Here is a 25,476-nt window from a genome sequence, read left to right as displayed (position 1 = left end):
GTCAGCTTCTGAATATCCTGATAGCCGTACGGATTAGCTGTACCTCTAACCACACTCCTCCAGTGAAAATAGAAGGATATGGAAACTTTTGCCAAAACCTGTTGCCTGTACGATTGTGCGTGTAACGTGAAGACGCAAATGTTCATGGAAAATATATATATTTTTTACTCTTAACTTTATAGTATATCTGAAAGTAACCCTTTGGGGTTCATTTACTACTGTAGCTATATTTCTTCAAAACGAGCTCGCAGTAGTTCGTGACTCTCAGTCACACGTATTCGACCCTCACCTTCATAATGGATAGAAACTAGCGACTGATTCATGGTGAGAAAGCACACGGTTTTGTGCAAAAGTTAAAATTATCTGTTAAGAGCCTGAATTTCAAAGAAAGTAGTACGTTCCAACATGGCTGACGTGTTTGTCGTCTTTCTACTTCGGTTTGTATCGTCGTCTGTCTTTTAGTTTTATCCACGCTGTTGGTATTGGCATTTTGTCCTTCTCGGGAGCCGTATGCGTCGTTCAGGTGACACTTGTTTCTGATTGGTGCTGCAGGACTCCAGGCTGTGCTGTTCTTCCTGAGGGCGCTGCTGCTTCCTGTGTGAGCCCAGCAGAGCCAGATCAGCTGAGCAGCAGCGGCGGCAGAATGGTAGGCGCCGTTCCGTGCACAAGGGAGGAGATATATTTATGGAGTATTTCTTCCCTACATCTTGTGGACTTTCCGGGGGTCTTGGGAGAGTGAAAGATGCATCGGAGATTTACTGGTCAGGTCTTGGCCTGCAAGGCTAGCATGGGCGCGGGGTTGCAGCGCCTGTCACATGATCTGAGCATGCATGTTATTCCATAACAGTTTCATAAACTCCACTTGTGCAAGGGCTCGGTCTGCTGAGAAGCATAGGATAAGTATGTGTTCAAATTGGCACTGCCTGTCCGGTATGTTGTCTGACTTTGCCCCTATAATCGCACAGTATGTGCGATGCAAGTGTACCATATTGCAGTCATACAGGAAAGAAAGATGTAGATAGAGAAAGACACTAGCTATCGCATGTGATGACCCTACTCTGCATACACGAAACAATTCGATCAGTATCCAATGTGCAAGATTTGATTGATTGCTTGCGGGAGAGCATGTGGTGAATATAAAGAAGCACTGTCTATTAAACCATCCTACCAGGGCTTTAAGTGGGCCGGGTCTCAAGGGGTCTGAGCACCGGCAGTTTTTTTTCAGGGGACCTCGAAACGGGTCTCTATCGGGCTCTGTTTTGAGCCCTGGCACAGGCAGCCCGTTTTTTTCCCAGACTGCAGTGACAGCTGTTTGCTGTCACTGCAGTCTCGAAAAAAGTGCCAGGGCGCAAACAGCCTGATAGAGACCCGTTTCGAGACAGCACCAGGCACATGGATGTGCTCTGCTCACACTGCTCACTTCTCAGTAGTAGAGAAGTTACAGCATGACGTCATGCCAGGGGAGCGTTGTGGGGGAAGGGAAATCCTTTAAGAGTCATTTTCTTTCTGGATTTCCCTTCTCTTTATGAAAGTCAGGAGCAGCAACATTGTGGTAGGGTCACCAGGGATTTATTTGGAAGCGTTGTCAATATTATATACAAGTCATAGTTGCAGCTTATTTATCTTCTGCAAGTAATAACCAAATATCCCTTATTAATTTAGGTATGATGTTACTTGTATCAAATATCTGGATGCAATGACAGAAACAGCAAAATACAAGTCGGGCGGCACACTATGCTAAGCACAGATTTTTTGCGTAAGTGATTCAAAGCCACGCCCCTAATTACACTGACCACGCCCCTTTGAGAGACCCCCCCAGTTTTTTCACTACACTTAAAGCACTGCATCCTACACTGACTGTATTGCGATCGCAAGCAATGCTTATCCGCTCCAACAGGGCAGGGACCAGGTTTCGCCTGCAGGATAGCGTTCAACAGGAGACGAGAGACCCTGCATGTCACGGAATGACAGGGCATGTTAATTAGTAGCATCTACAGACATGCAGGGAGCCGTAAGAAGAATAGTACCCCTGTTGTCAGCTGGGATCATTTTGATCGTTCTGCCCCGGAATGTTCCTACCATTTAACGTGCTTGAACAAAATCCATTTTAGGATGTTAGCCATAGGATGGATTCAATTCCTGAGTTAACCTTAACCACTAGTGATTACTCTATGCCGCGTTCCAGTCCATGGTATTTTTGCTACCTGTTCCACTACAGACCATATGCTAATCAGTCTTGGCCCTACACTTAGCCCTCCTTAAGGTTTTTCATTTTGCTGTGATAGCACAAACTGCCAGGTCATGTCCCTTCTGGACAGGAACACAAACAAAAGCCCGACTAAGAGATGTTTACACTTGATTACTCCCGGTCTGAAGTAATACAGTGGACACACTTGATTACTCCCGGTCTGAAGTAATACAGTGGACACACAATGATTTCCACTGTTTGAGAATTTATCTAAAATAATGTTTGTTATAACTGTACAGAGAGTACACGGCTTCAGAAGGACTAAAATAGATACAAATCTACCACTACCCACAATGTTTTGATATGTTTAAGTGGCATCCTAAGTCGTAGCTACTATGCTTGCGTCCCATATCCTCCAAGCTGCATCGCACTGCTTTAAATATGCAGGTACTACCAATTAATTTCACAAATTCAATTTGTAATGGAGAGTACAGTTGCGTCTCCGCAGTGGTACAGGACAGATTACTGGCACTTCTCGGCAGTAAACAGTTACTCTGTGATCGTGAGGACCTGCACATTTATATTTCCATTTCAGGTAGTGACTTATGAGGACCAACAAGGCTGTATCTGGCATTGATTGCTTGTGTTCCAATTCAAAGGGGATATGACCTCGCAATTTGGAATGGCTATTCCTGTTGAACAAGGCCAGGGTTGAGTTTAGCATGGTTGCTCTATGGCTGGAGTGGCACAGTGGGCAAAAAGAAAATGCACTGTGATTGCTGAAATTTATACAGTATGAGCCTTTGCCGTTTTCTGATTTATCTATAAAATCAACTCTGATGAAACCATTCACTTTTATAACTCACCAAGCCATTTTATTTGATAAAACAGATAATGTAGCTCCTATGTGTGACTTTTTATCAATGTAAAATTAAATTGTTCAATGTTAATTGATATAGGATTTGCCATGTCATTCGTGCCAAAGTTCAAACCTTTTCACTTGGTTTTGATGAGTGATACTTCATGCATTCTCACCACAGAGAACAAGACGTATCTTTCATAGAGACCAAGCTATTTGAAGAAATGGTATCTAACTCTAAAATAGTTATGTTATCTTTAAAGGAATGCTTCTAATATGTTTTTCTTTCAAATGTGACATTCATGTATGTTAAAATGCATTGAAACTGATAATTCAGTCGAAAGCAATAACACGTTAAAACCACAAACTTATTTTGCAGAATAACACAAACGGTAGACTTCGTGTTGATTTGTATTTCAAATATATGTTATCCTATTGTCTTCTTAAAACTTTGAAAATGACTTCCTAACATTCCCTTCTGTAACATTAGGATTCATTAACTAATTTTATTCAGAATCATTTGGTCAAGTCTAATTTTTTTCTGTTGCTTTCTTTTATTTAATCTTTGCCATTTTCACGCTGTTTTCAACCCCCTTCCTTCCTTGTCTTCAATCAACACCTTCATTCCACTAAGGCTGGGCACAGAGTAAGTCGCTTCTCTTGGCTTCTGTTAGCACGGGTGATGGAAAGCTAATTTTCGGCATTATTTGTCGAGTCTTGTCCAAGTTCTGTGTCACTTCTCAAAATGCAACAATGACGTACTCTACATTGATATTACCAATCTAAAGAACTTTTATGTTTAATAGTGTCCTTATATATTTTCAATCTGATACAGTTACTTAAAGCAAAGAGAAGCTTTGAAACATAGGACCCAGAATACATTGTAAATGATCCACATTTGTGATGCAACAAAACTTTATTCTAAATTAGTGTTGAAAGAAAATAAACTACTTGGGCACATTTTTCTTTCATCGCCAATAGTGGAATTACATTTAAAAAACACAAGAATGAAGGCTATGAGGTATTAGCTGTATAATCTTTAACTATTTTTGTTTGAATTCTTTGTTCCACCAAAAGTTTAAGTCTTATGAATTATGGCACACAATGCACTCCTATGATGCCGCCCTCCTGGCTTATGGGTGTGAAGATTTCCTGTCTGCACAGCCAAACATAAGATGTGTGTCTATTTTCGTCCTTCTGAGGCTATGTACTCTCTGCCCAGTTGGACCAAACATTATTTTGGTTGCAAGGGGAGAGAAGAGGTATGACCAGATCGGTTTATGAGGGGTTTTAGTTACATACTGTCCAAAACATATATCAAACAACAAAAGAGTGAGGCCAAAAGAGAGAAGAGCCAGCAAGAGGAGTCCCTCTTGTTTTTGAAAAGAACCCTCACTCACCAACATAGTTGGTAACATGCTTCATCGTCGGGCTCCCACCAGAGAGACCGAGTACCTCCCTGGTGTGCTACGGCGTCTGACTACAGCTGAGCGGGTATTTTTGTGTTCAGTCAGTGTGAGATAAGTGAAGGTGAAAAGTTAAAAATGCCTTGATTTTATCCAACGAAAAGTTTTTTTAGTGGAAAATCAGGGACAGTTAATATAAGTGTGATGGATGTTTTAGGCTAGGTAAATTAACCAGCTACATCCTTTGTGGAAAAAGTGAATGTGGTCAACATGTTTCTGCCTCCAATCGCCCTTAGCAAGGCATTCGTCAGGACCATCAACCACGGCAGTGAGCGCACGCTAAGGCGCACCCTGACCAGTGATTATAAAAATGTGTAGATGATGCAACTTACTGTTTTGTATGTAGCCCACAGAATTTCTGAAAGCCAAGGTGTTAATCAGGTATGGGATAGCCTTACACCATGGGTCACCGGGGGGGGGGGGGGGGGGGGGGGGGCGGGCAGTGGCTTGTAGTCACACGTACTCCAAAGTCAGGCACCCGTTTTGTACCTGAATACTCCCATCTGCTGGACCCCAGAAATTCTGAAGGCTACATACAAAAAACTGTAAGTTGCATCATCTACACCAGCGTGCGCATACCGCCATGGTGGATGGTCCTGACAAATGCCTCGCTAAGGGCGATTGGAGGCAGACACATGTTGACCACATTCACTTTTTTACACAGGATGTAGCTGGCCAATTTACCCAGCCAAAAACATCAATCACACTGATTTTAACTGTGCCTGATTTTACACTAATAAAACTTTTTGGGGGATAAAATCAAGCCATTTTTTAACTTTTCCACCTTCCCTTTTCTCACACTGACTGAACACAAAAATACTCGCTCCGCAGTAGTCGGGCATCGTAGCACACCAGGGAAGCACTCTGCCTCTCTGGTGGGAACCTGATGATGAAGTATGTCACCAACTAGGTTGGTGAATGCCTTGCTGGCTCTTCTCTCTTTTGGCCTCACTCTTTTGTTGTTTGATAGATATTGTCATTTGGGGGATTGGGAGTGGTTCCAATCCTTCCCTCTCTCTCTTGTTGATTTATTGTGTCCAAAATATATAATAATTGGTTTGGAACCATTATTAAAGACTTGTAATTGTTGCATTTAAAAAAAGTGTGTGTCACATGTTTGGCTACTCATTGCTACATCAGTGTTCATCTTAGCCCTTAAACACAACTGGATGCTAAGACCAATTTCATATGAAACTTAGGGAAGCGTGTTGCGAGCAAACACATACATGTGACCAGCATATAATATATGAAAGTCCCTCATTTTCCTTCGTTGCTCAGCCTCTTTCTTTGTGAATTCAACCATCATAGCTTCTTTATTGCCAAGTTATTTTTTATGTGGGAGTCGGATAATGCCCGTCTGTGTGTCCTTAAAAGTACACAGACTTTACGCCATACTAGGAACACCTTCCTTCTATGTCCAGGATAGAGGTAAGCCTTTTGTTCTTTAACCCTTACTCATCAGTAAGGAATCCATCTAAATAATGTCAAAAATTATTTTTACATCTTGCTTTTCTCATAAGTTTGCATTATTTAAAAATAATACATTTCAACCCTGAACTCACCAGAAAAGCTCTCGAAGCCATTGGTTCCTGAGTTTAATAGGCTCAGAATGTAAATATTTCATCCCCATCATCCTGCTTGGTCTGTTGTTTGACTAATCAGACTAGAAACTAAGAGAAACATCTTTTTAACGGAAAACTAAATTTGGCTCCTGAGTATTGTATAAGCGCTCTTGTGGCTACCTCATACGCTTTAAGACTGCAGACACCTTGCATCTTAGAGGAGGTGAAAAACTAAAATTGAATATTTTTCTGGATTTGAAATTAATCGGCTTTGAACTATTGATTGTAATCTCACTGAAGTGAAGACTGTATTTTCCAGATACAAAGCTTTCATGTTGGAGACACTTGTACACAAAATTAAGCAGACCAACATAGAACATTTGCCCAAGCATGCCTTCTTAGATAATTTGACAAAGCAAGTACAACCCATGCTTGTTAATATTTAGGCAAGTACTTGTCTAATTCATATTAAGAGCCCAGAAATAAAAAAGATACTCACTCGCTAGGACTCCTCTGAGCCTTGCCCAGTGTGGTAAACCCTTGTATGTCCTTCAATTTTCCTTAATCTAAGGATCTCTTGCGAGTCACTGGAGACACCAGGGATAAGGTCAGTTCCATCAAATCTGGCCAACCTTAATAACCCACTCACCTCTCCTTCCCTGTAGATGGGCATTTGACACAGAACACTAAATAGATTGTGCCCAACTCCCCAGAATGTTGTGGTTGATTGTGTCTGGTAAGGTCTTTGAATCTCAAACATTTTTGTAAGCAGTCCTGTGAAATTCGGGTGTTTCCTCTGGCATGCTTTACAGGCACGATCTGGCCTGTTCTTGGGGTCGTTTCCTTTCTGGCAGTAAATGGGGTGATCGCTCTGCCTATCGGATTGTGTGCGTGCGGAAACGCTGCTGTTACCTGCTCTGTCAGCCCTCTGTGGATACTCGGCTGTCTCGACACCCACGCCTCGCGGCACCCGCTCCGCGGGCGCCGCTCGTGGACTTCTGACTGTAACCCACGCCGGATTTCCTTCAGCAGGGGGTCTTGCCACTGTCCAGCTCCTGTCGGGACTGCGAGGACCAGCAGGCGCAGCGCGGATCAACTCGCCGCAGCTGGTCCTCTTCCCGCCCCTCCCGCTGGAATCTGTTAATTGCGGGCTGGGTTCCTCAACGTGCTGTGATCGCTCTGCCTATCGGATTGTGTGCGTGCGGAAACGCTGCTGTTACCTGCTCTGTCAGCCCTCTGTGGATACTCGGCTGTCTCGACACCCACGCCTCGCGGCACCCGCTCCGCGGGCGCCGCTCGTGGACTTCTGACTGTAACCCACGCCGGATTTCCTTCAGCAGGGGGTCTTGCCACTGTCCAGCTCCTGTCGGGACTGCGAGGACCAGCAGGCGCAGCGCGGATCAACTCGCCGCAGCTGGTCCTCTTCCCGCCCCTCCCGCTGGAATCTGTTAATTGCGGGCTGGGTTCCTCAACGTGCTGTGATCGCTCTGCCTATCGGATTGTGTGCGTGCGGAAACGCTGCTGTTACCTGCTCTGTCAGCCCTCTGTGGATACTCGGCTGTCTCGACACCCACGCCTCGCGGCACCCGCTCCGCGGGCGCCGCTCGTGGACTTCTGACTGTAACCCACGCCGGATTTCCTTCAGCAGGGGGTCTTGCCACTGTCCAGCTCCTGTCGGGACTGCGAGGACCAGCAGGCGCAGCGCGGATCAACTCGCCGCAGCTGGTCCTCTTCCCGCCCCTCCCGGTATTTAATACCCACGACTGACGCGCTAGCGGGACGCGCGCGGAGCAAAGCGCGGAGCGAAGCCCGGGCAAAGGGCGGGCCCTCTGTGGCCCTCAGTGACCGAGGTAGGCCGGGCTGGGCCTGGACCCTTGCATTTCTTCTTATGCACAGCTATTATTTATTTGCATCTGTGCCAATTTGAGCAGAAGGATATTTCGCTGTAAACATTGTGATAGATATACTGCACCCTGGTCCTACTCGTCCTCCCAGGGACCAACTTCATTCCAGACTCATATCCTTTTTATAGTGTTTCTGTTTTTTCTTCTTTTGTGAAAAATGTCTAAGACTTTACGTTCTGGAAGGGTAGTGGGAGAAAAATCCACCCGGAAATTACCTTCCATCCGCACAAGAAATAAATCAATAAACAATCCTCCTCTGAAAGGTCAATGTCAGTTATCCGAACTGTGGGATCTTACCGCTAGCAACAAACCTAAATGTGCTACCCTACTAAATTCTGATTCCAAAGTTCTTGAGCTACCGGAAGTACACTTACCAACCACCGTTGAGCCTCGTCCTCCCCAGGCCCAGCAGGGGGCCTCCCAACTCATGATAGGAGGGTCTCCCCCGCGGGACCCTTCAGTCGGGAAGCCGACGATAGTAAGTGAGCCGGGACATATAACATCGATCCCCCAGGCTTCTACGAATGACAGGCCGGGAGATGATCTGACCGCTTTATCTATTGACTTGGAACTATGGGGTCGCTACATAAGCCCTGCCAAAGTGGAATCCCTGGAGCAATTTAAAGTTCAGGGGGGAGCCACCCCATCAGGACTAATGTTGTATAGTAGCACTCCGTCACTAAACAGACATGAAATCTCTGACCTGTTAAATTCATCAAAGAGTCCCGATCTCAACCTTCTGGATAACATTTCCATGGTGGAAGCACGAGAAAAGCCGATCTCCGAATCTATGATCGCGCTAGAACAACTTCTTGCTTCAATATTGATGCTTCTAGGAAAATTTGTAGGTAGCTCGGACTGTATTCTTGAATCAGTCACCCAAATCTTAAAGTTAATGCTGCAGAAAGTGCCGGATTTGGGTAAGGCCTCCTCCCCTCAACATCCTGAACAACCTGTATCGGAGGGGGAAATTAAAGCCGCTAGAAGCGAACTAGTTAAGGACAATGAACCGCCCTCCCTGGTCCCCGATAAGGAGTTGCCCCATACTGCAGCCTCAAACTGCATCAAGAACATAGTCCTTGAGATAGAGGAGGTGGATAAAGTCTTGCCGGACCCCAAAACGGCTCAGGAGTTATTTCCTATCTTTGTCCCGGATGCTGGGAAAGAACTCTTGGCCGACAAACCCCAACTTAACAAAGAAAAGGAAAAACATGGAAAACAAAAAAGTACTAAAGCAAGCAAGAGGAAACCAATTCGAAAATATAGAAAGAAGAAGCAACGGAGGATCATCTTCCAAAAATACACAGAGATAAGGGAGAATGAAATAAGGAATGGGGAGCCTTTATCTACTTCCTTAAAAGCGGATTTGGATGAGAACTTAATCACTTCTACCTCAGTGGAGGAGGAAAATGATCAAGGCAGCTTGTCCTCTCTGGAAGTCTTTCCACAAACCGGAAGCCCCCTCCCATGCTCTCCGGTTCGGAATGCAGTAGGAGGGCCACTTTCTCTTCCATCTGAGACTTTAAATCCGTTGGCTGCTCCCTTTGTGGTAACAATTGACTCCGAAAATGCTTGTCCTCTTGCTCGGCCTGTAAATGTACCTAAGGCTACTGCGGATGTACGTGTGCTAGAATTTGTTCCACTATTTGATACTGACCTCCTATTGAATAGAGCTTGGCTTCTTAAGCGCTTTAGTGAGGTAGAATGTCTCTATCATATTCAGTCTAGAGACATAGAATTGGTATCTCTGTTGGGGGGTAGCCGGGCACTGAGTATTCAGGTGAAATTTTATTCCCCGATTATAACCAATCTGATCCTTGAACAGGCTGAAAATTTCCAACGTTTAGGAATTGATATCCTCCCTATCTCTACCCTTGGCAAGCCAAACTCTTTCGGTAAGCAGGGGTTGAGAGGCGGAGATCAAAATTGGATAACCTCTCCTCTGAGGGACCTGAAAATTTGGGTTTCCAGGGGAAAACGTTCTGTTTCACACGTGAAGCCACTTCCACTAGTTGAGAATTCCACACTCAACGATGACAATAACCGGTGGAATTGGCTCCATAGTGCGTTATCAACAAAAAATAAGGATAACCCCAAATTGTTTCCCCGCCTTTAACCCAAGCTTAAATATAATTTCCTGGAACGCGGCCGGATTTCATAGTAGCCCGGAGAAACCGGCCTTCTTATCTACCCTGGAGGCCGATATATGGTGTATCCAGGAAACATGGTGCATAGATAGGTTAATGCCTTTAAAAGATTTCTATGTATTGGAAGTACCGGCTGCACCCTCTAAAAAAGGGCATGCCAGGGGGGGGCTTGCCTGTTTACTGTCTACTAAGTTCCAATGGGGATTCTCCCATTATATTGATCCAACCGGACTCTTTCACACAATCACTTTGGAAAATATGTACCATGACAATACAAAATTTTCCATAGTCATTTTTAATGTGTATATTCCGCCTGAGGAGGGTTTTAATGATAAATTGAAGCGGGTCCTCCAATATATGGAAAACACAAAAAATTCTCCTCCTTTCCCTGTAATTTTGTTAATTGGTGATTTGAACTGTAAAGTATCAAATGCTAGTCTAAGACTCTTCAGGGATAAAGCTAAGGAGGAAACATATTGCATCCCCCAGACGCTTTTCCCGGAAAACTTAAGAACAAATAAAAGGGGGAAGATTTTGTTAAAAGAACTTGCAATCGGGGATGGTATTATATTAAATGGAAGATTTCCATCTGACGTCCCCGCAAATTATACCCACTATTCCCCCTTTGGATCATCTATTTTGGACTATGCCATCGCCAGTTATAGCCTGTTCCCCTTGATTCGTGACTTAAGGATTATACCCACGACTCTGAGTGACCATAGTATTTTAGCACTATCAATTTTATTAAATTCTCCGAATACAGCATCCTGGGCTCTAAATGGTAAAGAGGCTACCTTCAACCCAAAGGCTGGAAGATGCTTCTGGAATAATGCTGCCATTAATGGGGTCCAGGAGCTATTGTTTGATACACTCAGGGAAATAGAACTGTGGCACGGAAGTGAAATAGCTTGTTTTGAGGCATTCATGTCAAAAATTCTGTTGAATGCAAAAAAATCCGCCCGGTTAAGGAAAAAAGGAGAGGTAGTGCCTCTCCCCCTCCGTAATCTGAACAGGGAGTTAAACAAACTAACCCGTGCACAGTATGTGGATAGGGTACCGGAGCGTGGGAAAGTCATCTCTAGGCTAAGAAGAAAGAGAAGCAGACTTAAGAAAAAAATTAATAGGGATAGGGAGGATGAGATATGGATTAAATTAAGGGAATCCGCTGTACATGGCAACATTAAAGATTTCTGGGCAATTATCGGGAAGGGATGTGGTACACGTCACGCCCCTCTCCCGATAGCTATAGCAGAAGATCTATGGTTTTCCCATATTAGTGAACTATATGCTGGAAATGGGACCTTAGTTGCTGATAACTTTTCGTATTCTGCCCCTGACGACTCGGTTTTCTCTCCTTCTGAGAAGGAAATCGAGTTGGCTATAAAAAATATGCGACCCTCTGGGGCCATGGGACCGGACGAGCTTCCGATGACGGTCCTAAAACAAGATCCATTGACCTGGAGTAAAATTCTGTATCCCCTGTTTAAGGCGTGCCATTCTTCTAAATGTGTCCCTGCATCATGGAGAGGAAGCATTCTGGTTCCAATTTTCAAAAAGGGGGCAAGGGATAGTCCCAATAATTATCGCATGATTGCGCTCCTCGACTCCATCGGAAAGGTCTTTGCGAAATGCCTCCTGAGTTCTCTTTCCGATTGGGTCGAGGAGCGCAATATCCTGCCCTTGGAACAGACCGGTTTCCGAAGGGAACATGGTACACTGGACAACCTGACCGCCTTGCAGGTTATTACAGATAAATATGTCCAGGTGAGAGGAGGAGTGGTATACGCCGCATTCATTGATTTCTCCACAGCGTTCGACAAAGTAGATCGGGGAACGCTGTGGAGAAAATTGGCGACACTGGGCCTCCCTTCACATCTGTTGGAATTGGTGCGGGCTCTGCACACTGAGACCTGGTGCAGGGTCTTAATGGGGGGTGAAAGGGGACTTTCGGCCAAAATTCCAGCGCAGAATGGCCTTAAACAGGGTTGTTTGTTGGCGCCCCTGTTATTCTCCTTATATACAACTGACCTCCCCGCTGCTGTGTCCCTCAGCGAGGGGATCGCTCCATCGATAGGAGGGGTGCCAATGGCCTGCCTGATGTATGCCGATGATGTGTTATTGCTCGATTTAACACCTGTGGGACTGGCAAATCGGCTTCAGGCTTTGCAGGGTTTCGCCAGGGAGCATTATATGAAGATCAATACCAATAAAAGTAAAGTAATGTGTATTGCTGGTCGAAAGAAATGTCGTTCCACAGACTTTCGTTGGGCCATCGGAGGGCACAGATTGGAGGTTGTTAATTGTTATACCTTTTTAGGGAAAATATTCTCGGCCAATATGAGCGAGAGTCTTCATATAGAGCATTGCTCTCGCAAAGCTCTCGCCCATGGCAACGGGTTAAAGTCCCTTTACTTGGCAACGGGGAGAAGACATTTTTCTAGTCTCTTGGAAGTATTTAGAGCTAAAATCCCCGCAACCATTTTGTATGGCATAGAAATAATTGAGTTAAAATATTGGGACTTTTGCAACAAGACTGAGGGAAAACTCCTTAGATCCCTCTCGACTCTCAATAATGCCTGTTCGCTGGCCGCCTGTAGGCTGGACTTTGGACTCAGGAGTGCCTGGGTGCAGGGTCTATGTGCCTTAATAAGGTGGGTAGCCAGTCTGGCTAGAGCGAGAGAGGGAACCTTGCGAGCTTTGCTCAAAAAAGAACTTTTGGGCAATTTTAAGGAGTTCTCCAAACTAGTCGCTAATTTCAGAAGGGCGGTGAAAATTTTGGGGCTGGAGGAAAGTGCACTGTTCTCCTACACTCCCACGCAGTTAAAACAGGTCCTTAAGGAGGCTTCATGGGAGTACTGTTTCTTAACAGATAAAAAAACTGTTGGTGACAAAAGGAACGTGGAGTCGTTAATCTCCTCCTATAGGTTGAAACAGCCCCAACCATACGCCCTGTGGAATTTACCACATGGAATACGCAGGTTCTGGTTTTTATTACGGTATGACTTAATCCCTCTTAATGTGCTGCTGTCCAAATGGTATGGCACCTCGCCGTTGTGCAATTTATGTAAATTGAATAACCAGGACTGTATGCATGTACTTTTGATCTGTCCTATGTTACGTAGCTTGCGCAACCGATGGCTTAAAGTAATCTGTCTACGTCTCAGCATTGTCACTTTTCAAGACTTTCTTCACGCACTTTATTGCCCACCTAATGAAATGTTTTGTGCCTATGTTTTTAACTTTTTTAAAGGATTTTTAGCTATTTATTAATCTTCTGGAATGTGGTCCTGGCCTGGGCTTGTGGGTCTGATGGTTTGCAGTGCACCTATCTCGATTTGTATAGTATGGTTTTACAATTCTTGTATTCTACTGTGTTGTGTTTTATGTACATGTTTATGTGGCCCTCTTTCGAGAGCCAAAACATAATAAATAAATTTGAATTTGAATTTGAATTTGGCAGTAAATGGGCTATAATCTTTTCTCAAAATTATTTAAATCCATAAGTGCTCAGATCTCTTGCATTTCGTCTATTAGGTGGAGGGTGGGGGTGGAGGTTAATCCCAAGTGTGATCTCTGTTTTATGGCGGAGGTAGGCAGTGAATGACGCGGTGGAATTTGGAGAGTGAGAAGTTTTTTTGTTTTTTTTTGTGGGTTTTTTTTTGTGAAGGTGCTACTATTTAGTAGCTGAAGATGGAACTGAATGGAAGACAGTACTTAGTGTAGTCGAAGTTTTGCCGAATCCTTTATCAGCAACCTACAACCAAGAGCAGCATGCCATCTTTACTTCATCAATCTTAGATCTTTTTTATTAGAGTAGCAACAAGGTGTTCCATGTGTGATTCCTCCCTCATATTTCCATGGCTGATTTATATTTGGTAGAGAACTGAAGGTGCCAAAAGAGTGACAAAGAAAGCCAGTCTCATAAAGTTTCGATTAGCTACCAGAAAGTGTGAGGTTTCTGGTTTACTCTGGAGACCGTTTTCCTGCTTGTTACAAACATATCCAACTACACCAAAATTTGGCCTCATTGTAGAATTGATGCACTACCAAATTAATAAATCAACTTTGCAAAAGGATTGTCAAGCTACCATAGAGCAAATTGTGGACCTTCACCTAAAGAGTCCTTTTCTGCCATCCAAGAAAGTTTGTGACTCACGCATTTTGCGTCGTCTGCCATTGGTAATTTACCAAGCAGTCTTCAGTATAGGAAATCAAGTCAGTGCCTTTCCACTTGGTGTTCATCTTTCCTAATATGTTTAATGCAGTCTTGTGCGGAAAGTGTGTGCTGTATCGGTGCTCATAAAGAAACCTATATGAGCCCTAAGTGACCTTTCTCCAAAAACGTGAGACCTATTTAGGACGAGAGTGTATCCGGTGCTTGTGCATATCCTGCTGAACTTGCTTGTTGTTTTAATACAAACCGGCCTAACTTCAGCCTGAATTGGTGCCGCACTGACATGTTCAGTGCATGAGATGATACCCTGCTGAATTGGTTAAGGGATAGGGCAATACCCAGCTCTTTATAGGATCTTTTAAAAGAAGTTTGTTTATTCTGTTATGTATCGTGCATCCAGTGTGCCTGCTTTTTCTAATGGAAGGGAGTAGCATCGTAGCGTGTGTTTCACAGTTACACCGAGTGAAAGAGAGTGCTGTTTCGGTTGTGTTTGATGTGCACTGGTTGAGTGTGACCATCTGGTGCTGTTACTGGATGTCTAAATCTAGCTTTGGAAGCCAGCACCTAGTGGGACGTATGTATGTGTCAAACTGTCTCTAGATATAATCTGCCATCTTTTCTACATCGACCTGAGAGCTTTATCACTACAGATCTCCATTGGTTTACGCTGGTCACATGTTTTGTAGTTTGTCGCTGACTCCTTTCCTTGGTTTCATAAGAATTTTGTTTAGCAGCTGTTCTTGTGTCACTGGTGGGTGGCTCGAAAGTAGAGAGCGAGATGAAGCACTGTAGTCTACTACAACCCAGGCCGAATCTCTATTTTCACTCAATTTAAGCATTATTTCACCATAGTATTCTGCTGTCGAAATTAACTGGAACATGTGGGTTCTATGACAGTTTCTATAGTAACTCAGTTTAAATCTGTTTAAAGGGGTTTAAGATTTGCAGTCCAACTCTGCAGACAGAGTTAAACTTTACCTGTACCTGTCTACTGAAGGCTCGTTATTGCTACTGCTGGGCACGAAAAATGTAACTGGTTCCTTACCATCACTTTATGCACATTATCTGTATTGTGTTCAGATTCGTGCTATAATAATTTGGTAGCCTTTTCAGTTTAGGATTTTTAAAAGTATAATTAATTTTTAAAAGAGTAACTTCCATCTCATTTTTATTTAAAATATAAAGGGGCAGATTTAGAGTTTGGCGGACGAGTTGCTCTGTCAAAAACGTGACCGATATTCTGTCCACCTTATTTATGAGCGCATTACATCCTATGGCACTCTAATAAGGCAGACTAAATATCCGTTACTTTGTGACGGAGTAACCCATCTGGGAAACTCTAAATTCGGTCCAAAATCTCTAAATTAGTAATCTCAAAAGGGTAGGAGATTTAAATACTCCTTGCAAATAATGGTTAATCTGAGAAAAAACTATCCTATGTGTAACCACTTGATATTTTTTGTAGATTTGCTGGATATCTTTAAGATTATTACTTGCCCATTGATCCAGTTTCTCTAAGCCCAAGAGAAAATGGCAACCAAAGAAGGCAAACTCCGCTTCTCATGCCCCTATATATCTTTCCCAATATTTTCCGATAATGCATGTGTTGCTTTACGTTTCATGAATGAAAAATTATTTTCTGTATTAACATTTTTACAGTTAATATTGCATGGTTTTATTTGCATCCTTCACCGTTCTATTTGTGTTTTACAATCAAATCTCTTCATTACTTTGGCATTTTATCCATTACTGCTGCTGTGACGGATTTCTATGTAGACGGCTTTGTTGCTTACTAACTTTTGGGTGCTTTCTATGGCTCAAATCAACTTTACTATCATTATTGTTAATTTACTATTATTAACCCCATTAGGACGATTCTCAGCTGTTGCTTGTGTCTTTCAGAGGTGCTTTTTACAGTCAGAAAGGGGCTTAAACAGGGGTACTGTTTCACTCGAGCTAAGCTATAATTTAGTCTTTTCTTTGCAGGAATACTCTCTACAAATTCCAAATCTGAAAGTAGCTATTGTCTGGGAAGTTTAATATGTCATGGGCCTGGGTATAGTCCTCCATTCCGGGCAACGCCTGAACATGCAGTCCTTACCATACAGCTATGCAAATCCAAGTATTTCTTTCTCCTGAGCTTTCCAAGGCACATAGTGAGAGACCTACAGCCTGCAGAAGCTTGTGTCTGGCACAGGCCCACAGCAGGCCCATACCCTCAGGACACACAGCAGCTAAAATTATCTGTGAGAAAGGAGTGCATAGAGTGGAAACGTCTTCCTTGCATTGGATTGCATAAATCAGCACATAATTTGAAGTGCTGCTCAGGAGCCCTTGTTATCTCAATCACAAAATAGTAACCTGATTATAATCTGATCAGGGTGTACTAGAAGCACTAGGCCAAAGCGATAAGACAATTCAGCGAAGTCCCAGTTGTTATACTGGCTACGTTTGTAAAGGTAGTGGATGTAAGGGAGGTGAGCCCTGGGAGTGTATTTTAGTCCACATGTAGACCAATGTCAGCAGGGTAAGCATTGCGTTTATTAATATCTCTGCAGGAAGACGAGAAACTGAAGTTGCTTCTTTCAAAAGCACTGAGGTGGAAGAAGTCAAGAAAATTAAAACCCATTTTCTCCTCACAATTGTGATACTTAAAGTGTGGGTAGCAACGATGCACAAGTCTGCTTCCTGAGCCTCAATATCATTGAAGATCCCTCCATTGATATTAAAGCCTGGGAAGCAGCCCTTCTATTCCAGGTTTATGTCCAATAGACAAGACCCTCAGTTATGGCCATTGGTTTAATTACAAAAGGTACATCTGCTTGATCTGAAATGGACCCAGCAAAGAAACCAGGAAAATCCTACTTCTTTGTTAGTGGTTCTTGTTCTGACTCTATTGAATATTATGTTGGAATACATCCCGGTACTTTCTCTCATACTACATGCCCATCCTTTTTAAATATTTGTAACAGTGGAACCTCCCAAGATTACTAATAGGTTCAATGGAATATCTGCTTTCCTGAGCAGTATCATAAAGCAGTATCATACCCTGAACCTTTGTTGTAATCAACCTCCCAAAACCCTATTGAGGTTGGTACAAGATGGTAGTCCTGGAATTACAGAGAGTCTACAATAGTTTTAAGTATTTACTTTTTAGGTTTCGCTGGGGGGCGGAGCCGTTAGGCTCCTCCTCCAGAGAAATCTGTAGTTTCTAGTATGGGTGACTTGAACACGCCTCTCTGCTTCATTGGCTAGCTCCATAAATGGAGGCTAGCCATTGGAACAGAGAGGCGTCCGTCAATGCCGGACCAGACACGGGGGCGTTCCCGAGATTCTTTGGCTTTTGCCGACGTCACGCGACGCCGGGAACGCCCCCGAGTCTGGTCCGGCCGGGCCGTGCTTGCTGCTGTCCTGCCTTGTGTCCCTCCTCCCGCCGTCCCCACGTTTCCCGCCTCCCTCCCGCCGTCAGTTCCTCTCGTGTCCTTTCCCGCCCCCCTCCCGCCCCCTGTGTCCTCTCCCGCCCCCTCCCGCCGTCCGTTCCTCTCGTGTCCTTTCCCGCCCCCCTCCCGCCCCCTGTGTCCTCTCCCGCCCCCTCCCGCCGTCCGTTCCTCTCCCGCCCCCCACTGTCCTCGTAGGTGCTTGTTCTGTCTTCTGTCACTGTCTCTCTCAGTTCGTCTCACTGAGGCCCTGATACGCACCTTTCGCAGGGGAGGGGGGGGGGCGTGCGCTCAGTAGGAGAGAGCATGTAGAGCACTGCTGAGACCGCCCTGTTTTTCAGCTCCTCGCGGGGGATGCTTTCAACGCAAACCACCCCTCCCCAATCCTTCCCGGAAAGCAGTCTGCTGTGATAGGGAGACCTTGTAATCCACGCCTTAGGCCAGGCAAAGCACAGAGGCGTGGCCCCGCTCTCTTCGCTGATGATTGGTTAAGGTTGCCTGGCCTCGACAGGACCGCCTCAGGGTGTCAGGTCACGTGCCCCGACCGGCATCTGGAGTCAGCGTGGAGACAGTGTGCAGTGCGAGGCGTCGCTCTGAGGCGCTGCACCTGCCGCTTCAAGGCGCTGCTCCTCGGCGCACCATTCTCCCTGCAGCCTACCTCCTCCTGCTCTCAGCCCGGCTCCTCGCCTGTCCTGCAGCCGCCAGCGGTGAGTCTGCAGCGGACTGTTGCCGGGGCGATGCTCCGCTCTGTGCATGAGACTGACTTTATTATTATTTGTTGAAGCTTTATACAGCGCCCACTCGTCCCGCAGGCATCGTAGCGCTGCAAATGAGCAGCAGCGACGTCACACAGAGTATCAGTCAGTTTTTATTGGGGGGGGGGGGGGGAGGTTGGGATGCCGAGCCCACACCGGGACTAGAACCTGGCTTCGAAGGGGCAGCGCTGGCTGTCCGGTCTCAGCCTCCCCTTAACAGGGATCACAGGGAGGGTTGGAGTCGCTCACCTCACCCGCAGGAGGGGATGCTTCAGCCTCGGGGCCAGACTCCCTCCGGCTATGCATGGCAGACACGTGTATACTACTGCACCGCAGGCAGAAGCGCGTCAAATAAATGAAGGCATCCTCCTAGTGCAAGCACGGAAAATGTTTAATGGAGGGAATGGAATCAGCACTTTATTCATGTCATTTCGTTTCAAAAGCTTTATTCGGTTTGTCAATAACAACCGTATAAGCAATCATTAAAGTACAAAACTATGGTTAACAGCCCTCAATACATTCATCATGGGTAACTTTATGTACAACCTAAACAAAATGTATTCGTGCAAAATCGCATAAAAGTGCCAAGTGCTAGCTATATAAATTGCATGATGTGCACATGTCGCAATAAGGTACCATATGTAAATGATTTACATGTCGTGCAGATTTTATAAGGTACCATATGTAAATGATTTACATGTCGTGCAGATTTTTACCAAAGTGGCATGAGGAGGGCGATCACATAGAGCCTAAATTATAAAGCCCTGGTGGAGGCTAGTCATCCTTGGACTTGACTATCCAAACATCATATTGTTGTTAGCATCTCTTCTTAACGATACACACGAGGTAGACGTCATGTAAAGGGTGAGCTCCGGGTTCTTTTTAAGAAAGCATTTGATTCCTCTTTGTATTGCATTGGTCGTGGATAATACCTGCTGCATGTGCTTTCCTGTGGTTTCTCTTATTGCTGCTCTCCTGTTCAATATGTTCCAGCCTAACATCAAGTACCAAAGCCACTTTTTCCCAGGACAGTGGCACTCCCTGCAGCTTAAAAGTCCCAAATTCAACAGGCCAGATCAATGAAGAGGGAGCTTGGATGATTTATTAGGGCTGATGCTAATATATGCGAGATTAAGATATTTCTTTCTTATTTTCTACACAGTTTCTTCTTTCTTCTTTATTTCTATATCGCTTTAACTGCTGCTCTTCGCTTTGTCGTTATTCCAAAATACTTGACTGTGCCTCTTAAAAGTGTTCAAATCTTATGGATGCATCTCGTTACATATGGTACCCACAATCACTTCAAGTACGTATGTTGTGATCGGTAGTCTCTGTCACCTGCTATACATTCCACCATACAGTTTATGATTCTTTTTTGTATTTGTATTCATCCATTTACACCCTTTTACGTTAAAATAGCTATAGCTTTACTGTATAGTTGCTATAAAAGCTTATAATATGGTATAGTGTGCACTTTAAAAAAAAATCACTCCACTGCAAACAAAAAAGCATGAATAAAAAACATTGCCATTTACAATGCCAGTAGCTCCAACTCCAACAAATGTGAGACCTATTGCAATGTAAATAACAATGCCATTTATTTATAAGTAAAAAAAAAAAAAAAGAAATGTCATGAGCAATGCTAATAGCTCTAACTTTTCCAAAGGCGAAACCATTGCATTGTAAATGCTTGTTTGGTTTATGGAACCAAATCTTTTTTGTATCTCCAGCTTTGCAGTATTCATGAACGTCACTATTGATCATGGTTTCAAAACATAAGGCTATTGCATTTTTTCCAGTTTTTCACTGGTGTTCGTTATCTATAGTAAGCTAGTGGATCATTTGTAAAAGCTACAGCTGTCACACAAACACTTTTGCATGCCTTCCAAGAAAGCAAGATCACTTTCTTTTCTGATCAGTGAAGTGATCAGTTATCTTTCTTTCATGGCACTTAACCAGTAACAGTGATTCAGAACAGAGTTTGTTAGGTTCTAAAGGAATTTCCAAAGCAGGCCTTTTGTTGCTGTAGTTGTTTGAAGCGATAAGACCAGCTTTGAAGTTTAACGGCTTGATGGGAGTTACAAGAGGGAAGGGGTTATAGAGGAACATATTAGGGAAGAAAACCAGACTGCTCACAAGGACAGTAGATGGGAAAGATTTTCATCTGCCTTCACCCCTTGCCACACAGCACGAGTGCCTCATATTCCTGCTTCCATGGAGAGTAGTCATTTTCCCAATGATTTGCTGATCGATTAAGGAAGGCTTTTGTTAGGCTGTACTTGTGACTCTGGAGATGCCCAGGTGCTGAGAGAAAGTAAGTTTAGAATGTCGGCCACTGGAGCCACAAGGCCCCTTAAAGTTGGTTTTGGAGATGTTTAGGGCTTCACTATTGAGCCAGTGTATTTGAACTCACAAAGATAGAACCATATTTTTCAAAACTTGCTATCGACCTCATATTTTCGGTAAGCTCTCATATTGTTTCTGAAACACTTGGACATCGCCTTTCTATAAGGCTCCTGAATCTTCTGAGCTTTGGCCAATTGTTCTTCTATCCATTTTGCTGTGCACCCTAAAGTGAAGAGCGTTGGTTCACCTGACCTATAGTCAAGAGAGCTACACCAGTAAATGTTACTGAAATTCCTGTGATATTCCCTATCTGTTTGAAGAAGCATGTACCATCTCCCCACCACGCTAGACGACCACTGCTACCCCTGGAGGGGAAGCTCAATTTGATTCTGGAGAACATTGACTCTGTCATGGAGCATGATCCGTTTTATTGAACATGGTTGTGCTCCGACCTTTGCTGCCCTAGTGCTGTCCTTGGTGAAGTCCTTTGTTGGGTGCTCTTGAGTTATTGACTAATAAACAGCTGCAGACCAGGAATTATTCTTCCCCCTCTTTTTCCAGTCTTTGTGCATGGGGCACCAACTGCTTGAGTAAACCATCTAACACTGTTGGACCTGTGATGGTCGTTGTGTGGTATTTGTTTCAACTATTTCACAAATGTCAGATTCGTTTTTCCATCATAGGACTACAAAGCCATTTGATAAATGTCTGAGTCTAATCATGTGGGTGGGGCAATATATTTTATAATGAGGGGCTTCTCATTCATTATTACAGCAGGGCACAGAGTAGGGCTTTCTTTTTAGTAAGTAAGGTTTTGTCTCCCTTGGTAGAAGAGGAATTTTCTTTTAGTAGTAATGGAGCTAAAGGAATGAAGGGACTGGATTTGTGTGATTAATCTAATAATATATTGTGGGAGCATAATTGGTTACCTATGGTTCATTTTATCTATTGCTTTTGTTATAATTAGCATTATGAAAACATGCAGTTACTTTCTTTAATATGATTATTAAATGGTAGAAGAAAAATTGGTTGATACAAGCTAAGAGTTTACTTATATACATTTCATTATACTGAATGTGAACTTGTACCTTTTCAACAGTGTTAAAACTCATCTAGTAACATTTGTGTTTCTTAACAGCACAGCTGAGAGGATCCTGTTGTGCAGTATGTGTGTCTGTTTTTGGGATACTATATGTTTTCTTTTGTTGGCCTATGATTATTTTGTCTAACATGCTTTTTCTGTGTCTAAGTTGGTGCTAGTACTAGGAGACCTTCACATCCCACATCGCTGTAACAGCCTGCCAGCAAAGTTCAAGAAACTGCTGGTACCTGGCAAGATTCAGCACATCCTGTGCACTGGCAATCTCTGCACCAAGGAGAGCTATGACTACCTCAAGACACTGGCTGGCGACGTTCATATTGTTCGAGGGGACTTCGATGAGGTGGTTATCTTCACTGTAAATTAATTGTTTTTGTTTAAATATTAAACCTTATTCGTGAATTTTATTTATCAACTTCTGACTAATTTCAGTCTGTGAGATATATTGCATACCACCAATGAATAGGTCTTGGGAAAAGATTCTAAGATTGTAAATTACATATTTACCTGTGTATAGGCAACTATTGAACATACCCCATTGGGCATCTTTTCCTCTACTTAGTTGACTTGTTGCAGTTGGAGAATATCAATTTTCACACTACTTTCTTCTTTCTCATCCGTCATCATATTCCCTCTCTTTGCCCCAGATGTATTTTGTTTTTCCGACCTTTATCATCAATTCATCAGCCACACTGCTTTTGGTTATCACTAACTTTGTATGGACATTTTAATTCAATATTTCAGCTTGTATACAAATCATGTTAACTAATATAAATTACCTTAAACATTTTTTTGCATTGGTTATTCAAAATTGTATATTGAAAAAAATGACTAAGGAGGTAAGTGGTCCCTGGAATATATAAAACGTGTAATCATAGTAATCTTGTTGAATTTAACAAAATAGTTCCAACAGTTACTGTTATTGAAGATTATGAAATCTCTGACTGTGAAACATGATTTGCCTAACAGTCTTTGTATTTACCCCAAAGAAGCTTCATGTATGTTTGTCTTCAGTAATGTCAAACCAACATCCGACAGTAGGGTTGTGATGCAATTTTGTTCTTCTAAACAGCCTTCTTATACAGCCATGCCTTAAAGGAAAGGTTAACCTAAATATGTAAACAATAGTTGTAGTATGTGCGCTTGGTCTTTAACCACATGGCTGCTGCGGGGATTTTTGCCCTGTGCTGGAAAATCATTGATGCCATTATTCATGACAAGCTCAGCTCGTCATCAGCACACGACACCCGTGGGTGATGACGAGCTGAGCTCGTCATCAGCAGCGAAAGGGTTAAAGACACTAGCTAAAACAGCTCCTTATGAAAACAATTTATGCTATCTCCTTTCATTGTACTTCAATATGGTTTAAGTAGTTACCCTTGCATATTTTAATTATTCACCATCAAGTAGTTTACACTAGGTACGGCACAATTAGGCACAAACTGCAAATGGAACTAGTACGGCTTTTCAATTTCAATAAAAACCCAGCTAGATATTGTATTGGGCATGTCCCAATATCTTAAAAGTAACTGTGCATCAAACATATGCAGGTCAAGTTTAATCCTATCTAATTATCTCTGATATGGGACACTGCCTGTTCTAGAAAAATGTTAAACAATGCCTTATATACAATCAATAAGGAACCAGATCAGAAAATGTAAATTGTGAAAAAAAACAGTTGGGATGCAATGTTGTGGATGCAGTGTTTTTTTTCTTCTTTCTTTTAAAATATATTCACCCGTAATCTGTGCCACAACTGTACTGCATGTTTCAAATGGAAAGTGAACGAGAATTATATATGAACATATAAAGGTGATAATAATGAACCACTTGTAAAGCACACTGCTCCCAAGGTGGGCTTCCTGATGCTAATTGCAGAATGCCCAAAAGCTAACAGAACATCCAATGAACCCTAACTCCAAAAAGAAAGGATTCAGAAATCCTGCAAAACTGCACAGTAAGACTAAAGGGCTACCGAGGACCTCCCACCTAGTGTGTCTTAAACATGGAAAAACTTAGTATGTGAGCAGTTTGGTTGTTTACCAAACCTTGAGTGCATCACTGCTTGTTGAAATGTTCTCTCATCAAAATTATTCAGACCAACTTAATAGGTCTTTCGTATCTGGTTTAATTTTTAGAACATATAATTGTAAAATGAGATCAACATGGAATTGATATATATAGTAAGAGGAAAACTCGTTTGGCATTTCTTTCAAGGTCTCCCTCTTGAGCAAGACCACAGAATATTCAGGGTGTATATATATATATATATATATATATATCATTGCTTTTTCATTGTACCGATGTGATTAATTATTATTGATTTCTATTGGATGCCATGGGCAAAGCTTTTCTATTGTGGGAATCGAGGTCCCTGCAAAGTTATATAGATGTGGGGCGTATCCCACGAGGATTGCAAATTTTAACTGCGCCTACGTACGAAGAGCCACATCCAGAACTCATGAGAGAGTGGGCTGATTGCAACTTGGATTCATCCAAAAGATTAACTATGCTGTTGATCAAATATGCAGATATAGATAGAGCACGCCTACTCAGTGAAATAGACACCATTAATGCAGAGCTGGAAGCAATGGGACAGGAGGAGGAAATTACAAAATGGCGCAAGGACATGATGGCAAGACTAAAAAAAGAAGAGGAAAAAATAAAAGAACGCAAAACTATAAAATTTCAGCGCGATAAAGAGGACTACGAGGTGGGACAAATTTTTACTTTTGTGAGAAAGTTCGACGCTGTTCGGAAGTCGCAAAACAAGGGGCCTAGAGTAAATCAAAAAACAACAAAGCACCAAAAGCAAGTTGAATCGGATGCAGCCACAACATCCAGTGACCAACTAACCTCAAACAGCGAGGATGAATCGGCTGTGCAATACCCCCAAGGAGCAAGTGGAACAAAACTGTCTCCGGGGGAAGAAATGAATATTTTAGCGGCCCAGAGATTGGCAACTTTGCGACCAAGGAACAAAAGACAAACGCAAGCGGGCAAACTTCAGGCGCAAACAAAGGCGCAGAGCAAACAGGAACAAACCAAAATGCTCAAAAACCGAAGAGAAACTACTGGCGGAGGAAACAGTCATTCAAACTGTGATCAATCTCTCAAAAGTGGAATTATCAAATGAAGAGACCACAACTCTGAGCCTAGGATTATTTTATTGCCCACCCTCAAACTTTGATTACCCTAATGCCATGATGGACGTCTACAAGGGAATTCGAAAATTGAAATTGAAAAAACTTTATGCAATGAAAAAAACACAAACTAGTGCCATTGATCTACACATTGACGCCACACCTCCAGGCTCCAAAACGGTGGCAGAGTTAGAAGACATGTGGAATGATGAAACAATTCCTGATACTAGTCCAATCTCCATAACCTTGGGGGTGGAATCGAAAGGAGCGGGACTAACCAAATTTAAGCGAAAATCAAAATTTCGCCCCATCACTGTCCATGATTCCATAGACACTTTCCACGAAATGATCATCAATAAATTGAAAAAACTTAACAAAAAAGTCGCCTTCAGCCAT

The 25,476-nt window shown here is 43.2% G+C and overlaps 1 protein-coding gene across 1 annotated transcript in view; it reads left to right on the top strand.

The window, feature by feature from the left end:
• The first annotated feature begins 518 nt into the window (after window positions 1-518).
• VPS29 (VPS29 retromer complex component) overlaps window positions 519-25,476 on the top strand; it is a 46,735-nt gene continuing 21,777 nt past the window's right edge. The window contains exons 1-2 of the mRNA XM_086943018.1: window positions 519-646; window positions 22,089-22,280. Of these exons, the coding sequence (XP_086799144.1) occupies window positions 644-646; window positions 22,089-22,280 (195 nt within the window). The 5' untranslated portion in view covers window positions 519-643. The remainder of the gene's footprint in view (window positions 647-22,088; window positions 22,281-25,476) is intronic.

The sequence above is a fragment of the Lissotriton vulgaris genome, chromosome 11, assembly GCF_964263255.1.
Source record: "Lissotriton vulgaris chromosome 11, aLisVul1.2, whole genome shotgun sequence".
In the NCBI taxonomy this organism is placed as follows: domain Eukaryota; kingdom Metazoa; phylum Chordata; class Amphibia; order Caudata; family Salamandridae; genus Lissotriton; species Lissotriton vulgaris.
Note: the sequence above shows the minus strand (reverse complement) of the source record. Positions and strands in the feature narration are given on the sequence as shown.